Genomic DNA, 20,733 nt, shown 5'->3' on the forward strand with positions numbered 1-20,733 from the left:
CTGTTGAATCCCCCCCCCCCCCCCATGTCTTAAGAGTATATAGCAGAAGTTTGAAGGTGATCGGTGAAAAGGGCGACGGGGCATCATTCTCCAAACGACGTGTGCAAAAACCACTTAATCGAGTACTTGGACCAAAATGGCCGACCTCCTGTGCGACTTTTTGCTTGGCTCCAAGAGACGTTTTTGTAGGTCCAGAGACACTACATTAGTGTACCAAATTTTGTAATCCTCAGTCAAAGCATGGCTTGGGGCTTACAGTTTTCAAGGTCCTAGGGGGCGCTATTTAAGAAAATAGGCCAGGCCCATCAGATTTTCACATCAGATTTTTTGTGGGGCCGGACTAGGATCATTCACCAGAAGTTTCGTGGCGATATCTTCAGATATGACGCAATGGGAGGCAAACGTATGGCCACAGCCCCACCCTCTTTTGAAAACTCCCACAAAGTGACGCCAAGCAACCCCCACTTGCCTTGAGTTACCAGCTACAAATTTGTGTTAAGTAAAATGGGGCGATTTGGGACCTATCACAGTAAAACTTGAAATTTTTGGTCTTGAGGGGGCTGGGCTTGTGTGATTTCATCATCCAATTCAATTCAATTCAAAGATACTTTATTAATGCCAGAGGAAAATTAGAGTTTCAGTACACACAATTCTGAGATCAGACATACATACATGCATAGACACATGACAAGAACTGGTGACTGTGGTCATTCGCAATCCGAGTTGTGCTACCTTAATTAATAGAGATCAGACGGGTTTATATGAGGATTGAGTCAGGTGGAGGAAAAAAAGGCCCTTCAGAGTTACCCTCCACAGGGAGGGAGGTCCACTAGTTTGGGAGGTAAGATTGGGACTCTCCACACACCAGTGCATGCAGCCGCGATAAGCAGCACTCGTCACCTCCGTTTGGACAGGGGAGGGAGGTAGTTGGGTTTAGAAAGCACAGTGACTCCTGGAAACGATTCGACAGCCTTCACCGGTTGCAGTCCCGCCCAGGCTGGGATAGGGAGACAGAGTTGCCATGGCAACAGCAGCATTCCACATTTCTTCTGAGGGGGAGTACTCACTTCAGCCTCACAGGCTCAAGGGCACCAGATTCAGATAAGAACTTGTTTTGGGGCCAGACAGAGATAATTTCCTCTCTGTCTTAAATTTTCGTTGGTCTCCAACCCCTCTAAATCCAATAATGCCGTAATTAATCTATCCCAATCCGCAGTGGCGGATCTAGGATTTTTCTGAGGGTGGGGCCATCAAGGGGCCACAATATTTATAGAGGGGCCACGTACAGTCCAACATACTTGCATACTATTCCCAGTTTTGTATGGTAGATACAGTTTACCCCAACACCATGTTGAAAAACATCAATGCAATTGTACATCAATTTTTACTGTACATTGACAAAATACAACCACACACAGCATTTGAGAAATTTTAGCATTCAATTTATTTTGCAAAGCCACAAATATCAGGTTAAAATATGTTTGTGTGTGGAAAAAACACCAGAAGAATATCACAGGACCCTCTGCTCTTGACTGGGAAATGTCTGGTGGGAAGTCAATTAAATAAGTCTGAGTCAGTTGCTTATATCTCTCAACCTTTAACATTCATGGCATTCAGAATCTGCAAGTGACTGACTGCAAAATTCAATTAAATTTAAAGAGCCTTTACAAAATGAGAAGCACACCACCAGGTCCTACTGGAACAGAACACCGTTCTGATGTCTGCGCAGGATTCTGTGCATCACACTGGAAGATGTCTGAAAACAGCAAATGAGAAATTATCTAACATAAGCCAAATACATACACAAGCATTTATTACTTTCAAAGATCAATGTTTACCATTTGATCCTGCAGGATTAGCATTGATTGGTGACTCTGGTGGCCCAGCAGGATGGAAGGTTGAGTCATTAACTTCACTCTGGTTGTCTGAATTGGAGAGAGTCTTGTCCCAGTTTGCAGCTAAAATACAAATATATGTCAAACTCCAGCTAAATCCAGCCAAAACTTTGTTTTCTATGAGACCACATTTTTATTTATTTGAAATTGAAGACTTGAAAGATTGGACTATAAAGATGAGATGTGGTAGATGTAGACAAAGAAACCAATACAATTTAAATCCATTATGTTAATGTTATAGTAAACCACATCATCATGAAGCGGAAGAATTCAGTAAACATATGTGCCATTAGTACAAGATAACATCATTTAACAAATTTGAGATAATGGTGATTTTTTTTATTTTTACCTAGAATAATGGCAGGAAAAGTTGGACTAACAAAGGAATATCCAAAACACAAAATCTCTTTGGAAAACTTAACCCTGACCTTACTTAATCAACCAATTAGAAAATTCAGTGTTTCAAACAAGGACTTTTCCCACACATTTTACAATACATCAAAATGTCACAATTTAGGGAAACCTTGAAGGAATTGTGGGAAAGGAAACTTAACTGCAACATTACTGATGATGAATGGAAAGATGCTTTGAGAAACGTAAAATCATTTACTAAAGGGAAGCAACTTTGCCACTAATGATTTGTCACGATTAACAACTTCTATCAATTTAAACAATAATCCTTTATTTTTGGTGCTTGGAATAACTGACCCAATTATTACTGATAAATATTAAAAGCTCAATGCAAATTTTCTGTGCAAGAAAATGACTCCACATTAACTGGATCAGCTCCAAGATAAAATGGGAAAAGGTTATCCTCAATTATAAGCAGAACACAATAGGCAGCATTAGGTCGTTTATAAGTGGTCAGTCCGTCCTGCTGGATAATGTGGTGCAATCATGATCTTTTTACAAAAGATTATGCGATGGCGGTGAAAAGGGAGCTTGGGGGCGGTCTCTGCGCTGCCACGGACTTCAGTTTATCTTGGACATAACTTGCTTTTTATTGCGATCAAAGCCACACTCATTAAGCTTTTTTAACAAGCCGCTCCAGAAGGTGTCTGTCCCCGTGCAGTCTCTGGTGATCTGAGCTTCAACTCTTACGGAGAGGCTCCCCGGCCATCATCTCAGCTGATTCTGTTTAGAAAAGCCAAACTTACGGCCCATGTTTACTTTCATTTTCAATATAGTTGCCGGCCGGAGCTCGGCAGTAACTGCCCACGTGATCATGATACCCCCTTCTGTTGCGCCAAGTTGTAATATGCATTCACAAGTCCGGCGTTGCGGTGATATTAGTATCAACCGTGGCAGCACGAATGCCACAAAATTCCCGCAACACCATGCCGCCACGGCGCGTTTATATTACACGTACGCTGATTTCCCAGCATGGTATGTCCTACAAGAGGCTGTCTCTCGTGTTTATCTGACATGACTGTTGCACAATAAAGATTATATTCTTTCTGACCTGATAAAGGGGGAATGGAGGTCCCTTGCCCTGTTCCAGCCTCTGGTCTACTGCCTCCTGCTGCTCTCTCTCTGATTTCTCCATGCTCGTTTTCACCAGCTGACACACTCACTCTCTTGGGAAAAAACTGCAGAATTCCCGCCTGTATCTGACCCTTTCTTTTCATGTTCTCTATCAGACAGTGCCAACTATTAACACACGAAATGCAGATTACAAAAGAAGTACATGGATTAGCAAGGGCTAACGTTTTTTCACAAGCCCTTTTTAACATTACCTTTAACTAATGTCGGCATTGCTTTCCATTGGACTTATTGTCAGACTTGACTTACATGGCAACTGTGAGTAAACAGTGATTCGTGACTTACCAACAAACTCCTCATAACGTGGACTCTCATCAGATCCGATGTCGGTTGAAAAGTTCTCCCTTCTTGGAATCTTTCAAATCTTCTTCTGTTGGATTTCACACACTATTTTGCTCCTTAGCGCCACACGGCCACTAGTGTTTGGACTCGGAATTGCATCCACCTATAATCTCATCACCGCACAAAGGACAGATAAGTGACAGGACAGGGGCACTACAGGGGCCAATCATATTTCAGCAGGGGCCAGTGCCCCTGTGGCCCCGCCCCTAGAACCGCCAATGCCAATCCGTGCTGATATGTCAACTTTCTCCTCGATCGAATCCACCTTCTGTGCCAGAGTCTAAATCTCAGCCAAAGTTCCAAGCTTACGACTCATCTCGACAATTATATGAGTTTGTGCGTTCACAGCGCGGTGTAATCCATCCCTGAGCTCCAGGATTGAGCCAAAATTCCTTGAAAGCTAATTAATTTTCTGGTAATCCAGGTAACCACTCAGGCCAAAAAGCAAGAAACCTGACACCAACACCACAAATATCCAGACGTCTTCAGAATCCTCTACAGACAGTTGAGAGAGACAGATCAGGTTCCACTGTTTCCAGGAGCCCATGATATGCCCAGCTGGCTCTGTCCCAGAGGGGCATTGGGGAGCCCCTTCTACCATTCTCATCGTTGAAAACATTTTGTCAGTCACGTTGAGAGACCAACTGACCAGGACCATATTTAATAATTTCCAGTTTCCAGAAAAAATGCAGAAGCGCCGTACACCCAAAGACAGACAAAGAGCCTTGGGGATAAGATATGAAGGAGAGGAGGAAAAAAGCGTCTGTACTCTCCAAGAGCTGGAAGAAGAATCTGACCATTCAATTTGGTTTCTGAGTGGATGACGAATGACCACAGAAATTTCTGTAACTATCTTCCATTCGGTTATGAAGTTATAGCCATTTGATTTTTTTTGGCAAGTAGTCGAACTTTGAGGCCTGGCCCCGCCCCCTCAGCATATGCGAAAAGTCAGTTTTATTTTTTCTATTTGATCGCCCATCCCTTCTGAGCAATTTCCCACAAATTTCAAGATGATTGTGCAAAAATTGATCGAGTAACTCAATCAGAAGCGGACCCTAAAAACGGCCAAAACGGATAAAAATCGCCACTTCAACCCAAAATGGCCGACTTCCTTTTCGATGTTGACCATGGTTGCAAGAGGCGTTTCTATGCGGACTGTTAAGTACTACAAGTGTACAAAATTTCATAACTGTACGATAAACTACAGTATATGGAGGGGGGTATTTGTCACATTGTAGGGAGTGCTATTCAGCCATTTGCTTAGTGATTTTTTTTGGGACCTTTAAAATACAACATTTTACACCACACCTGACATGTGTTCAAAAACTCCCGAGTTTTTGGGTATGTTAAGGCCTCCAAAAAGCCAATTTACTTGGCGGAAGAATAATTATTAACAGAGCAAAAACAAGAGGCCTTTGCAGTGCCTTCGCTGCTCGGGCCTACTTAGGCTGAAATCTCCTAATTTGGTTGCACAATCTGCACACACCATTACCAAACTTACTTGGTGTTCTGTTGGCTTTGCAGGACATCAGAGTGGAAATGTAACCCGCCCTGCTGGCTGCCACAGTGAGAGGCAGCCTTGAGGGGTACGGTGCACGGAGCCAAGCCCCGCCATCTTCTGCGCTCACAGCTGAGGAGTTCATGGTGTGGTTTATGAAAAGCTCCACCAGCGCCTGGCTCAAGGGCAGGCCACTCAGCATGTCCGCCACCTGAACCCGCAGATTAAATGTTGACCCTAAAAAGAAAATTCAAAATATTTAAACCTCACAACATAGTTACATCTAGCAAGAAAACAATGCATGTTAAGGTTTGCAGGTCAGCGTTTCTGCCTTTATGCAGTGTGAGAATAAACTTCTTTCCAATTTTATCCTGATAGGACCTTAGAAATGACACAACAGGAAAAGTAAAGCGTGGAATCCCTCGAGGATATCAGTCAATTAATCACAGCGGATCAGAAAGGGGTCAGCGTGAATTCCAAAGATAAGGATGCTGCAGGAACCTCTTTCCAGTAAATGATTTCATAATCATTACATATGTTCAGAATCCCTCTGAGGGCCCAACAATGATTATGTAAAATCTCATTAGCCACTCACACTGCGCACCAGTGGTCAGTAATGAGCTCATGACAGCAGTCTTTGCATCGGCGAGGTGTTGCATAACAATGAAAGGAAGCTCGGTAATCTATCACAGTTCGCCTGAGTGAACTAAGCCATGAGGGAGGGATGGCATGGTCACTGAAGGCTCAAGCTGGAATCAGCAATATTCTTATTCACACTCAGCTGATTCAGTTCCACACATACAGTTTCAGTCACATCAGCTCAAAGTTTAAAGCAGAAAAAGCTGCTATGAGAGCTGTACTAAAGCAACAAATGATCCTTTTCCCCTCCTTCAGCTCATCCTGAGGGATTTCCAGAGGTTTCCTTGCCAACTGGGAAAAATAATCTTACCAGTGAGTCCTGAGTTTGGCTCCTCCCAGTGGGACACACCTGAAACTCCAGACGTCTGGTAGTCTGGCCAGCCATCCAATATATGTGAATATATAGTCTGGCCACAACCCACGGAGGGGCGGGATCTATGGTTGTCTCTCAAACTGTCTCCACATGCTATTTGACAAGGAACAACATGACGTACTGACATCTGTGAGTCAGTCAACGGGACAGTCTGTCATACGCTGTTAGGGAAGATGCAAATGCATCCTTTTTCTGAATAACGGACTTAAGTAGCTGTGCTTTTGACTCAAAGGAAAGCCTGAGTCCAAATAGTCCAGGATGCAATATTTAAACTACTTTTTACAATGTCTAATCCCTAGACTTTGTTAAAATATAAACAACCTAACAGTTTACCTCATTTCAGTAAAAATAAGTTACATCCATGCCAAAGCTGTACACCAGCTCAGTTGTTCCAGTCAGCGGCAGTAACATCCTGCCCACTAAACCAATCGCTGAGCGTTCTGATTGGCATAGCACAAGACTGGTCAGGGGTCTCATTTATCAAACATTGCGTAGAATCCTTACTAAAACCGTACTTGAGCTGAGCAAAAAAAATTACTTACGCCAAGTAGGTTTGTGATCTATCAAACATGGAGTACGCACAGCTGCACGCAATCTCCGCTTCATAAATCAGAAACTATCTAGAAAGGGTCTCAGCTGCTTTTTAGTCACACCCCACCCTCACCACGCCCACTTACTGCCATGAATAGTCAATGCAAAGTGCCTTGTGGATCTCATGCATATACATAAGCCAGCTGTTGCAGCGCTCCGCCAATGACATGGCGACCGTAGATCAAGGCAGATCAAGGAAGCGCGATGTCACAGAAGCAGAAATTCAGGTACCTGTGGGTGAGGTGGAGAAAGGAAAGGAAGTGCTTTTGCAAAACAAATAGGAGAAAATCCATGGAGTGGCACAGAGTTGCTAAAGCCATCAATGTTGTGAATTATTCAGAGAGATCTGTAGCGAATAAAAAAAAGGTCCAATCGGGATTCTAACCCCAGACTCCCAGGTGTAAGTCATGCAAATGGAGATCTCCCTTGTCCAAGTAGCCAGGGTGCATGATCAATCGGGTCACAGTGACAGGACGCTTACATTGTCACAGACGCATGACATTCTGTCTCAATCTGTCCACCTGCTGATATTCTGCATTCCGTATTCTGCGCCTCAGGCTGTGTGTGTGTGTGTGTGTGTGTGTGTGTGTGTGTGTGCGCATGTATGTGTGAGTGTGTGTGTGTGTGTGTGTGCATGTGGGGGGTCTTTTTCTGTGTGAAAACGAAGCGGTACAAGTGATAATGCTGCAGGATTTCATATTTTATCCTTCTCAGTAGCAGCACTGCAGGTGCGCTCCATGTCCAAAATGTGCGTAAGCCAGGTCCTTAGTCAACTTAAAGTTACGCACATTTTTCCGCTAAGTTTTCTTTCATAAATCCCAAAGTTTGCATGGAAAGTTGTTTACGTAGTTTTCTGACCTCATTTTGTGCGTAAGCAAGCTTGATAAATGAGGCCTCAGGTCTGCTGAGGCTCTAATGGAGCGTGACGAGACCAACAGGCAGAGCATTTTGCTTCTGTAACAGTTTGTCCAGATTTAAAGGCTAAATGTCTGGACCACCATGACTGGCTCTGAGCTACACTAGTTTCAGACTCGTGCATTCATAATCTCATTTTTTTCTGTCATCATCACTCAAAAGACAATGCCATCAGTGAGGGTCAAAACATGGACCTCCAACAGGTTTTCAATGAGATACTCCAACTCCTTCACCTGAAGCAGAGGCACATCCCAACACAGAGTTGGCTATCCAGTCTTTCCTCGTTGAGGACCATGGCCTGGGACTTGGAACAGCAGATCTTAATCCTAACATCTTCAAACTGATTCCAGGTCTGATGAGGTCAACATAACAGAAACACCCATAACAAGCAGAGTGGTCTGAACTTCTAAAGCTTCTTGAACAAAAGAACTTCCGCCACTTGGCTGCATCTAGAAATTCAGTCAATAAACTTTATGAGGCCTCAAAAAAGAATTTTAGGGCAGTTTTACACTTTAAACACTCTAAACACCATCTAAGTATTTATAGTTCAGTTTAGCTCAGCTGCAAAACAACTCTTCCACCCAGAACGTGTTTTCTCTCTCTGATAGAAACCTTCTTAGACTACATTCACACATCCAAACACACACATTTCATTTTAGTTTTCATCCAGACACAGGTTGCTTTAATACCAAGTTTTAATATCAAAGTTTTATAAAGTGTCATTTATGAATTGTTTTTTAAATTGTCATCTTTAAATTGTTAGTAATAAATTCTTAACTTTTTAAACCTGACTCTTCTTTGAATTTAAACACAGAGTGGTGTATATTTGGTTATTGAACGAGCAAAGATTTCTTTAAATCTTCTGATTTAATAAATAAACTTTTGCTATTAATTTAAATCTCTTAAATTAAATATTAATCTTTGGATTAAATATAGACCAAGCCAGTTGGTGCATGAACTTCTATCGATTATGTAAATATCCATGGATATCTATGTAAATATAAGCCAAATTGTTTGATCTCTCTCAGGATTTAGCAAAGCTGCATAGCAAACAGCGTTAAATCCTAGTTGTGTAGATAAACTATGCTACATAAAATGGCGGGCCAACCAGTCTTATTCAGATCAAAACACGCTATTTTGTGTTTCATCTTCAATAATTTGTAAAACGGGGAGCTGTGTCTCTTTCATTTTCGTCCTCCGGAACTTCCGGGACGGAAGCTTTTTACTGTAACACCGGCTTCCGGCATAAACTTCCGGTACTACGACGGTAAAAATCAGCCGAGTCTGTAAGAAGTGTTTCAAATCACATCCTAATTGCTAAAAAACGTAAGTGAGTGTGTGTTTATACGTTTATTCGTCACCTTGTCTGTATACATTGTGTCACTCCTGAGTCAGAGAAACTCGTTTCTCTCTCTACACGTTAGCACAAAGCTAATCGCTAGACAGCCTGATCAACTGAAATAGCACCTTTTTCCGGTGAAATTACCTGGACTTTTCCGAGCTTTTCGGAACATCCAGACTTTGGTCTGAAGAGTGGTCATGATCAAACTGACACATCACTCAATGTGTGCACTTTAACCCGCTATGCTTAGTGACTAGCACAGTAGATTATCTACGCTACAATTACTATCAAAAGGCATCAGAAGCTATCAGTGTGTCTACTTCACCCGTTCTCAGAGACCCTCTTCATGGATCCGAAGGTCAGAGAGGTCGGATGACCTCTGGCACTGAGGATTGTAGAATACCGTGGCACCGACTCTTCAGTCCAGAGATGTCTCGGGTCATGACAGATGGATGGAACCGCGCGTCTGGGACTCTTAAGGAGTCGGAACAATATCAGCTTTTTCTGCAGGAAATGTTTGCTGTATCAGCTTTGCAGGTGCAAAAAGATTTTGACGACGTGTCAAAAGCTTTGATGGGTTAGAGAGGTTTTGCTTCAGATGGCCAGTCTGAAGCTTTCTCAAGAACTGATGAATCACCAGAGTGTTCCGGTTTTAATGTTCTCATGTTATGATTTATGTAGCAAACCAGAGGTTGACAAGTTGAGGAATATTACCAAGACAACCTCAGAAACACGCCTTCCTTGATACCGGATGCTCTGATCTGGGGTAACGGGCTATCTATGTGTCACGCGCTTGACTTAACTTTACTTTGTCCTTGTGTGAGTGCAAATGAAGATGACCTTGTCATATAAACATGCTGAAACATATATCAATCAATGTAATCATAACATAACATTCATTTCAAACTTCAATCACTCAAGCACAGATTAATGAAAGCATTTCATTAATAATTATATTATAATTATTATAAGTAGCAATAAACAGACGTTTGTTTAATGGTTATCTAACTTATAAGTTTTAAAAGTTCATATTTAATTTAAGAAATCATTCTTTGATTTAGCAACTAATCCAAGCTGCGAGTGTTCCTTATTCAGAGGCATGAAGAATCCTGTAGGACGATAAGGGAAGCTTGGGCCTTGAGGAGAGAACATCATTGTTGACAATATGTTATCATGTGTTCAGAGCTGCAGAGAGGCTCTGAGCTTCAGCTGGTGGGATGAGGGCAGACAGATTAAAGGGAACACATGCACTCTCGTGTCTCCATTTTGACCAGATGTTGAATGGTCAAACAGTACCTAAAAACTAGGGATGAGCCGAGTATCCGGTACGGATAAAGTATTTTAGACGAATACGAGCATGAGACGAGTAAACCTCGGAAATATCTGTAATCGTGCTGAAGGAAAATCCTCATTGGGTAATTGACTGTCTTCACGCTCCGTGATTGGCCAGTCACATAGAGCGCCCGCCCCTCCCTACACAAAAAACTCTCTAGCCGGCCGGGAGCACAGTCCGTCCGGCTCATCCACGCACACACACAGACAGTAACGGATCTCGCTGTGATTGCTTCACTGTTGCTCACGTTTCTTCAGTTTTCCCTAGGTTTTCTTCAGTTCGCCTCTTTTTCAGCTGAATATTTAAAATAGGGCTGGGACTTGATTCAAATTTTTAATCTAATTAATTACAGGCTTTGTAATTAATTAATCTAAATTAATCGCATTTTAATCGTTCAGGAAAATGTGCTCTCAAAGTAAAACTTTTAATTAAAATTATGAGACAGAGAATCAAACATTAGACATGGTTATTACTGTAAACTAAAGCTTTTAATAAAAAAATGCATTTTAATTATTCAAATGTCACTGTGTGATATGAAACAAAACCCAAATCAACTAAAATTTATAATTACAAATAGAAAACACCTGCAAAGGGTTCCTGAGCCTTTAAATAGTCTCTCTGTCTAGTTGAATGACTGAAATGAATTTGACTTTGAACCAGATTCAAATTTTTCCAGTTTCACTTGTTTGTATAATTGGGAGTTTTTATTAGCATTTCTACTCATAATGTAGTAAAAACACACACACATATATATTAATCCTTCAAAATGACAGTAGAACAGGCACAAATATGATCTAGGACTTAAGTGTACTAACTTTTAACACCAGAGCAGGCATGGCATATTCTGAGAATGATCAGGAACATTAACTGGTTCCAGTTGGATGACTGGAGGATGATGGGAAGATAAAAGATCATGGCGAGGAAATAATGATCTGACGAACAGGTGAGCGGACCTTCCTTACGGGAAGTCCTGATGTCACGTTAAGAAGGGGTGCTGCAGACCTGCAGATTCACGCCTGCTGCAGCGAATCTGGTGTGATCTCCAGCCTGATCACAACTTCCTCGTTCCTCGCTGCCCCTGATGCACTTAAGCATCCACCCCTTAGCTGATGACAGCTTCAACACACCTCGTTGCTTAATGATAGTAATGCATGTGATGTTTAGACAGAGACTCGTCTCAGAAACATAGAATTTCCCGACAGAATTGTTTAGAAAATCATCAGAAAAGTTTCAGAGTGTTTCTGTTTTAACTTAAACTTCTGTTTTCAACTTTAAGACACGTTGTCTGTGATTGTTTACAGAGTAGTGAGAACACGGAACGTTCTCCCAGCAGCAGCCAGGTGCCTCTCGTTTGTCTGACTACTTTCATAAACTACTGTTAGGGCACAGAATTATTCTGTCTGGTGCTTTCAGCGCTGCACAGATGTTACGTAAATGTTAAAAATATAGCTTACCGCAACTTTTGTAAAGTATCCGGTGCCACCGGACAGCCGCAGCAGAGAAGATGTCTGAAAAATGTCCGTGACACGGACTCCGTTGTTGTCTGGAAGATTCTTTTTCCAAGTTAAGAAAAGAGGCGGACGTGTTTCCTAAATCCAGCATCAGTCCAAGCAAGGCATCTTCTTTCCGTTTTTATTCCGTTAGTAGCCATTAGCACTGTGCATTGTTGTGTGTGTCAGTGATATTCTGTCTACGAGGAAGTCGTGCAATGACAAAGGTTCCGCCGTGCTCGAAATGCAAGCTGCAATTAAATGCGTGAAATTTTTTTAACGTGTAGTTTTTTTCTAATTAATCATAATAACGCGTTAAAGTCCCAGCCCTAAAACGGACCTAACGACGTCAGCGGGCTTCGTCCTTCCGTTGATGTAGCCGGCAGCGCGCGCTGGGAACCGGGCTGTGCGAGCTCTGAACCTCACGGCTAGTGCTGCTGGTTGGACTGCCCGTTTGCTCTCTCCCCCCAAGCCGTGATGTGTCGGCCCTCTGTCCACCCCAGCTCGAGAAGGAAGCATCGGAGAAGACGGGGAAAGAGAGGTAGCCGGCGCGTGAGACGTCAGCCTGGATCCCTGAACAAGCAGCTGGCCCGATTCGGCCCAGCATCTGACCCGGTGGTTCCGAGATGCCTCCTGGATTACGTGGCGCCCTGCCCAGGGAACTTGGCACCGCGCCACGGCCGATCGGCTCGAAGATCTTGCCAGACTGGGGTTTGGTGGGAGAATCTGCGCTCTGTTACGGGCACAGAGGAGACTGTGCTCGTGCGCGATCTCGGTGCTGCAGCCCCACCGCAGACCCGGTTTGGTCTGGTCAATGCCAGGTCTGTGCTGAACAAAACTTTTATTCTTCGTGACTTTTTTATTCAGCATGACTTGGGTTTTCTCTGCATCTGTGAGTCCTGGATCCCGTTCGGTGACTCGAGCACACTGCTGGAGCTGGTACCACCTGGCTGCTCCTGTTTTAACATCCCCAGATCACGGGGCAGAGGTGGAGGGCTGGTTGTTGTTTTTAAATCCAGCTTTCCTTGTAAATAGCTTACACCCACCATGTCGTTTTCTTCCGTTGAACTGTGCTTATTTGAACTGTGCATCTCCCCCCGCCTGCTCGTTGTGCTGATTTATCGCCCTCCAAAGACTGACTCTAACTTCCTTAATGATTTCTGTGATCTTGTGGCAGACTGCATCCTAAAATATGATTATGTCCTATTTTTTGGTGATTTTAACATCCATATCTGCTGTCCTGACAATGTGCTTGCTAAAGGTTTTTTTAATTTGCTAGATTCATTCAATCTAACTCAATGGGTATCATCCCCAACTCATGCCAGGGGTCACACCCTGGACCTGGTTCTCTCTTTTGGTCTCCGTGTCATGAACCTTGTGACTTTGCGTCCTGTGTTCTCTGACCACTCTCCAATACTCTGTGATGTTACGTTGCCATGTCCTGTCCCTGTGTGTGAAGCTCCAGCTACTAGGTTCAGAGCCCTGGATGCAGAAACTATTTCAAAGTTTGTGGACTGTATGTCTGTAAGGTTAGAGACCTTTAACCCTGATCCATCTAACGTTGATCACTATTCACAACACTTTGATGTACTTTGTAATCAGGTCCTGGACGTGGTTGCACCTCTCAAACTGTGCAAGTCTCGGCCTAGGAGGGAGCCATGGCTCTCTGATGTCACACGGGCTTGCAGGCGGGCGTGTAGATCCTCTGAGAGAAAGTGGAAAAAGGATGGCCTACAGGTCTCGCGTGAGTTGTTCAGAGCATCTCTGGTTGCTTATCAGGATGCTGTGAGGGCTGCTAGAACGGCCTATTTTGCAGACATCATTGAGACAAACTCCAATAATCCTAAGATTCTCTACAAAACACTAAACTCTGTTCTGGTGTATCAGGAGCCCAGCTCCATGTCTCCTACAGCTGCTGGAAACTCTGAAGCTTTTCACAGATTCTTTGTAGATAAAGTGTCAGGCATTAGAGCAGCTATTTCTGGTAACTCTGTTGACCCTGTTCCAGTTCCTCCATCACCACCCACCCTGAGCTCCCTCAATACTGTTTCATATTCTGAGCTGAGTAAGCTTGTTGCGAGGCAGAAGCCATCTGGCTCTCCACTTGACGTTCTGCCGCCTCGTCTCTGGAAGGCTGCCTTTCCGTGCCTTGGCCCTTCACTTGGTCAGATTATCAATGGGAGCCTCAGCACAGGTGTGGTCCCAGCTGCTTTGAAAGCAGCAGTTGTTCGGCCGACCCTGAAGAAACCTGGTGCTGATGTCTCTGTGATCGAAAATTACAAGCCTATCTCTACCCTGCCCTTTACATCTAAACTGCTTGAGAAAGTCGTTTATCAGCAGCTGGTCTCACATTTAGCTGACTCTGATCTGTTTGAGGTTTTCCAATCAGGGTTCAGGTCTGGCCATAGCACAGAGTCTGCTCTACTGAGGGTCCTAAATGACATCTATCTATCACTAGATCAGGGAACATCTGTGGTGCTTCTGTTGTTAGACCTGACAGCAGCCTTCGACACAGTTGACCACGCGATTCTAGTGGATCGCCTGGAACGATGGGTTGGGATCAAAGGGTCAGCTCTGGATTGGTTTAGATCGTATCTCCACAACAGGACATTCTAGCACATTTCAGATAGACATTCTGGAACATTTGCGGACAATTCAATCCGGTTTTTAACCGGAACTGTGTTTTCAGACACACCACTTTTGTACCGGAACTTGTCCTTTCGGCTGCGTTCACACAGCAAGGAAAAGTTCCAGATGTCTGATGGCGGCGGGGGGTGGGGTTGGGGGGAGAATCGGACTTATGTTAAGAAGAAGAAGAAAATATCATTTCTATAGCGCCTCTCAAGATAAAAATCACGAGGCGCTTAAGCATAATTCTGTGCACACGAAGACACATAAGAGACCTGGATGATGAAGCTCAATGGTTAAAGGAATCACTGAAGCGGTGTGAAGTGCTCCGTCGCGCGTCTAGGCGGTACCGTAGGAGGCGAGCTGCTGTGGTTCGCTGCATGCTACAGGAGCGAGCTATCTAGGTGCGCACAGCGTCCCCCGGTCCTCATCCCCCTTGTCCGGAACTTTACCTCACCAGTCTGAAGCAGCCACCCTGTCCGTAACAATTCCGGACCTGTTACTAGGGGCTTCGTCCGGTTAAATTCCAGAACACGTTATCCGGATTGAGACACAAAAGTCTTACGGACAGAGTCCGGAACATTTCCGTTTTTCATGGCCTGTCTGAAGGGGGCTTTAGTGTTAAACTGGGTGATGTTTTTTCTTCTTGGGAGGGGCTCCACTGGGGGGTCCCGCAGGGATCGATCCTTGGTCCTCTTTTGTTTGCCATTTATCTGCTACCTCTTGGGTCAATTTTTCGTAAACGTGGCCTATCATTCCATCTCTATGCTGACGATTGCCAGATTTACTCTCCATTGTGTCAGGAGAAAGGTCACTCTATCCAGTCCTTTGTGTCCTGTCTTAACGAGGTGAAGTCTTAGCTAATGGCCAACTATCTACATCTGAATGAGGGAAAGACAGAGCTCATTGTTTTTCACCCCAACAGCAGGAATGTGGATCGTCATGTTGAGGGTCTGACCTCATGAGGAAATTACTATGCAGTGATTTTCTCCAAAATGACTGTGCTTAAATTGCTCTGAAAAGCAAATAATCACATCAGCGCCAAGAAACTTCATTTCCCATGATGCTTTGCACACGGAAGCATTGTGATGACGTCACCGCCTAGTACCAGAAACACGTTCTGCGCATGTGCGGGAAGCCGTGGAGCTTTTCCCGCGAACTAAGACCATAAATCTTCAGCAGAGACAAAGAATCCTCGTTCTTTTGCCCAGGATACCTGGCGGTAAGGACACGCTTGTCAATGCTCCGACTCCCTTGAGCACGCGGAAGCTCTAAGTGCCCAAGTTGAGCCCACGGAACTGCTGGAAACTAAACTGCAAGCCCATCAGATCTGCTCGTTTCTGCTCCCCTCCAGCTGATGTTTGAGGACACAGAACTGCGGAGGAAAGCAACAACTCCATCAAGCACGCTGTAAGTTATAACTCAGCACAGAAAGAAACTTTGCTGTCTCTGTCCAGCCCGTGGAGAAACACTCGTGAACGCCAAACAATGGAGAAAGCATCAAACCGACGGACGACGCCGAAAGCTGCGGAGAAACACGGAGAACCGTCAAATCAAAGAGGGAGGGACGCCTCGCTCTTCTGGTGATCAGCAACTCATCTCTTTCTCTCTCTCCTTCTTCTTCCGTTAACTCTATAGTCCAGAATAAGCAATAAAACCGCGCTATTGCTTAAAAAGTAGCTTCGTGTTTTCCTCTTTCGTCCCAAACACGTCCGTCGGGTCATTTTGAAAGAATAAACTGCTTATTGATCATTGTTTGGTATCTTAAAATGGTTTCTGTCATGGCCAGGCTGAAACTAAAAGATATTAATTTGTGATTAATCTTTTGTGTTGTTTCATGATCTTTTGAAATGTTTTGAGTGATTTAAGGTTAAGTTACTACTGATTCTAAGTGCTTTGGAAGTTAAAGTGCAAGTTGCCACCCACACTTTAGCCAGACAAAGGGGTCAGCCATCTTGTATTCAAGACTCCATTTTGAATCCATACACACGCACACACACACACACACACACACACACACACTACTCCTTTGTGAGAACAAAGGACCCCATTCATACATCCTCCATCACATGCAAACACATCCATCTTCAATCATATCACACGGTTATTATTCATCTATTCCACTGTTTATTCATTTGACAAATTGTTAATTAAATGTTATAAAATTCAGATTTTTGTGTCCAGTAGCTTTGTTGTGTCGAAGAGAAGTCTCTGCTCCGAGGATTCTACGAACTTCAAGAAAGACTGATAAGAGTTTTGGATTCATTTCCCTTTCTAATTAAAGGGTGGTGCCCCGAAGATATCTAAGAATATCTTAATTAATTAATAAATCAGTAAATAGTTCCATATTTACAGAATTTATTGAAGAATCCAAAAGTAAGTTAAAGCTTACGAATTGTTCGCTCCTAAGAACCCCAACATTTTATTGGTGCAGCCCGCATGAGGCTTGGATACACAGAGATTTCTATCCGGCACAAACAAACAAATAAATCCAAAGAGCTTGAATTAAAAATAATCCGTTGTTCAGCCTTGAACCAGCAACAGAGTGGTGCTGATTTCGCTGAGCAGGAAGCTGCATCGAACTCTCACCAGTAACTCAGTGCTTCTTTAAAGGTGCAACGTGTAAATTAATTCTGGTTGACCTTTTAGGTTAAAAATTCAGTTTTTCCTTAAAGGTGCAACGTGTAATTAATTCTGGCTAACCTTTTAGGTTAAAATTCAGCTTTTCCTTAAAGGTGCAACGTGTAATTAATTCTGGCTAACCTTTTAGGTTAAAATTCAGTTTTTCCTTAAAGGTGCAGCGTGTAAGTAATTCTGACTAACCCTTTTAGGCTAAAATTAACTGCTAATTTAGCGACTTTAACTCACAGTGGCTATTATAACTAACTGAAACCTTCACTCAAAGACTGATAACACCTTGTTTGCTAATATTCTGAAGGAATAACTAGCATATTTAACACTGCAAGTGTTGTAAGACGTTGCTACGGCAACGCACCAGCTTTTGCTAAAATACTGAAAGGAATAGTATTTTAGGCGTTAGTCACGGCATTCCGTGCAATCTTAAAACGCTAAAACCTGTGCGCACAAAGGTTAATTTAGTGTTTTTCTGCTACAAAGCTAGCAGTTGCTGCCCAAAAGGTGCAGCTTGAGCTATCTGCAGAAGCTCTACTAGGCTATTTTTGGTTCGGTTGTTAAAATGGAGGGACAGAGTAGTGAACTGACCAACTCCCAGCAACCAGGTGACGCTGTGGCCCACGACTATGAACCTGGCCTACTTTCTGGACAAATATTGTCCAAACTGGTCGCGGTTGCTCGAGAACCCGACTACCCTTCTAGGGATTTCACTGAAGAACAGCGTAGCGACGAGCTAGAAGCTGTAATTGATCAAATAGAAAACCCGGATGGTACAAAACCAATCCAGGTTCACTTAGCTAAGTTAGCCCTGATCCTCTATCAGAGAGGACTCCAAAGTGGTCAGAAGATCATGAACCTCCAGAGTATGCTAGCTGAAAAACAGCGAAATGGAAGGCTGATCGAGGAAGACAACACCAGCACCGATTCTGGGGAAGATGGGGAGAAGACCCCGCCCCCTTCTGCTGATGACAACAGACAGTGGGAAGGGGGGAAACACCATGACTCTCTGGACGGACGCACGCCGCAGGGGAGAGATGAAGCTCATCTGTCCCAACCTGCGGCCCTTTTCCCTACACACACTATAGGGCATTCAGGACCATCTAGGGGCCGAGGGCAATTCGCCCTCGAACCCCAGGTTGGACCACCACCCTCATCTTCACGGCCTTCTCAATCTGTGAGAAGTCGACCAGCTGAGCGGCACCTCTATTTAGACCGCTCCCCCAGTCCACGAAGGGTGCAAGGTGCCGATTGGGGTTATGCACCCCAACCTGCACCTCAACCATCCACCCATCCTAGCTACTCCGGTATTCGGCATGCCGATAACCAGCTGCAGGACAAAGCATCCTACGCCAGTCCGTACCCGGAGAGAGCGTATTACGCAGAAGCCCCAGTTGAAAGACGCAGGCTGCACTACGCAGACGTGCTCCGGGAGGAGGACCTCCCAAGACACCCACGTGACGTGCCAGCAGCCCGCCACAACATGCCGGACCCCGATTTGGGCCCCAGGAGTCAACATTGGGAGCCCAGAGCACACCAGCGATATCCAGCACCCTCTGAGACAGACCCTGGGTCAGAGTCAGAGGATGACGCGCCGTACCGTGAGTCAGGGCTCCGTGTACGTCAAATTGAATCGCTAGCTAAAGACATAGAACGCTTTGATCCTAACACCAATGAATCCAACGTTGACGATTATCTCAGGGAGATAGAACGTTGTCTGCTTGATCTTCCAGCACCTTCTTCAAGGGAAAAGCTCAAGCTAATTTGGAAAACCACATCTAGAACGGTGCACGGTTTCATGGAAACTCTACCACCTGACATTCGAGATCGGTACTACTCGCTCTGCCGAGCGTTGAGGGATGAATACGCCACTTATGCAGACTCTGCGTCAGCTACAATGGGGGCCTTCTCCATCAAACACGGGAGGAACGAACCCCCCAGAGAGTATTATCGCCGACTCAAAAGTGCTTATTTCCAAGGTCGAAATGGCCCTGGGCTCGAGGAAGACCCTGCCTTCAGATCCCTGTTCATTCACAACCTGCACGAGTGTGTTCGCTCCGAAGTCTCAATGTATTGTCGGATGAAAAAACTGACAACTCAGGAGATTAGGAGATACGCTCAACAGGCTTGGGAAGCCGGCGGAAAGCCCCAAAAGCCTGACGCACATCACCGCGTCATGCACCTAGCTCCCGACGCCGAGCCGCGTTTGGAGCTTGAAGGCACAGAAGCTCCACCCACTAAGCCAAAATCTGCTAAACCTAGACCTGTTAAACCGCGAGAGCAGTCCCAATCTCCTCAACAGGGGAAGGGGGGTGCTGATTGGCCGCCTAGGTCTGGACAATCAGACAGGAAGTGGCCCAACCAAAACCAACGGCAGGTAGGTTGGAACAGTGGAAGGTTTAAGGAGCGCCGCCAACAGGTAAGTCTCGAACGCAAGTCCGCAGGTGAGTACTTGACCAAAGCCGACCTCCAGGAGATGTTTCAGCAGTTCCTAGCTAAACAGAAGGAACAGCTGAGATCTGCAGGAGAGACCCCTGCACCAAAGTCTTCTTCTAAGAAGCCAGACCCAGAGCCAAAGTCCGCATGACTAGGCGTGGCTCAACCCCCCAGCGTGGCCAGGACCTACCTGATCAGCTGGGGGAACACTACTGGTAGATCACAGGAGTCTCCTGAAATCTACCCCCCAGAGAAACCTGATACTAAATTTCTGAAGTTCCTTGGTGACTTAACAAACCATGATCATGCTCGCCGTTTGTACTGTAGCACCAACGTAGGTGGGTGCATACAGGTTGATGCTCTGCTGGATACCGGCTCAGAAATCACCCTGATGTGCTCCACATTGTTCCATCGCGTGTCTGACACCATGCGGTCGCTCGGGAAACCAGTCCAGGTAGAACCCTGTGACCTGAAAATCACCAGCTACACCCAGACCCGGGAGTGTATCACTCACCGGGCGTGGCTGGACATCACCTTCCAAGACATGACTCTGGTTCACCCGTTTTATGTCTGCCAGCTAGACACTGAACCACTTCTCGTTGGTCAGGACCTGCTTGAACGTCTAGCTCCCCTCATCGACTGCCAGAAGGGTCAACTGTGGGCCCAGGTGGACACACCTAAGCCCTGGAACCCAGATAGCAGCCGACCATCCTCCATTCTTGAAGTCAGCATAAGTGAGCCGCAAAACCCTTGTTCCAAGGTCATGCCCCTCCCTACGGCTCCCACAGACGATGACCGCCTGCAAAGGCATGAAACCGCTCCTGGAACTCCGTTCCGCACACATTCATCTTTTCTCTGCTCGCTGAAGAACGTCAGCCTGCAGCCATATGCACCACACATAGTTGGTGGTCTTACCATCAACTGCACCCACATCTCAGATGCTCGCCTTGCTCTTTGGTCTGAAAAGTCAGCCATCAGCCAGCAGACGTTTGAACACCTGCGTCAGAAGGACCCCCTTCTGGTCAGTGTGACACGTAGCCATCGGCTCTTGTCACCTACTTGGCCGCAGAGGCTCCTG

General features: G+C 44.9%; 1 protein-coding gene across 2 annotated transcripts in view; it reads right to left on the bottom strand.

The window, feature by feature from the left end:
- The window catches only part of LOC107395712 (protein FAM171B), a 43,934-nt gene that overhangs the window by 15,012 nt on the left and 8,189 nt on the right, over window positions 1-20,733 (bottom strand). The window contains exon 2 of one of the 2 annotated variants that reach the window (XM_015975150.3): window positions 5,281-5,514. The exons of the other annotated variant lie outside the window; for it this stretch is intronic. Coding sequence (XP_015830636.1) covers window positions 5,281-5,514 — 234 coding nt within the window. The remainder of the gene's footprint in view (window positions 1-5,280; window positions 5,515-20,733) is intronic. 2 annotated transcript variants of the gene reach the window in all.

This window comes from Nothobranchius furzeri, chromosome 14 (assembly GCF_043380555.1).
Source record: "Nothobranchius furzeri strain GRZ-AD chromosome 14, NfurGRZ-RIMD1, whole genome shotgun sequence".
NCBI classification, from domain to species: Eukaryota; Metazoa; Chordata; class Actinopteri; order Cyprinodontiformes; family Nothobranchiidae; genus Nothobranchius; species Nothobranchius furzeri.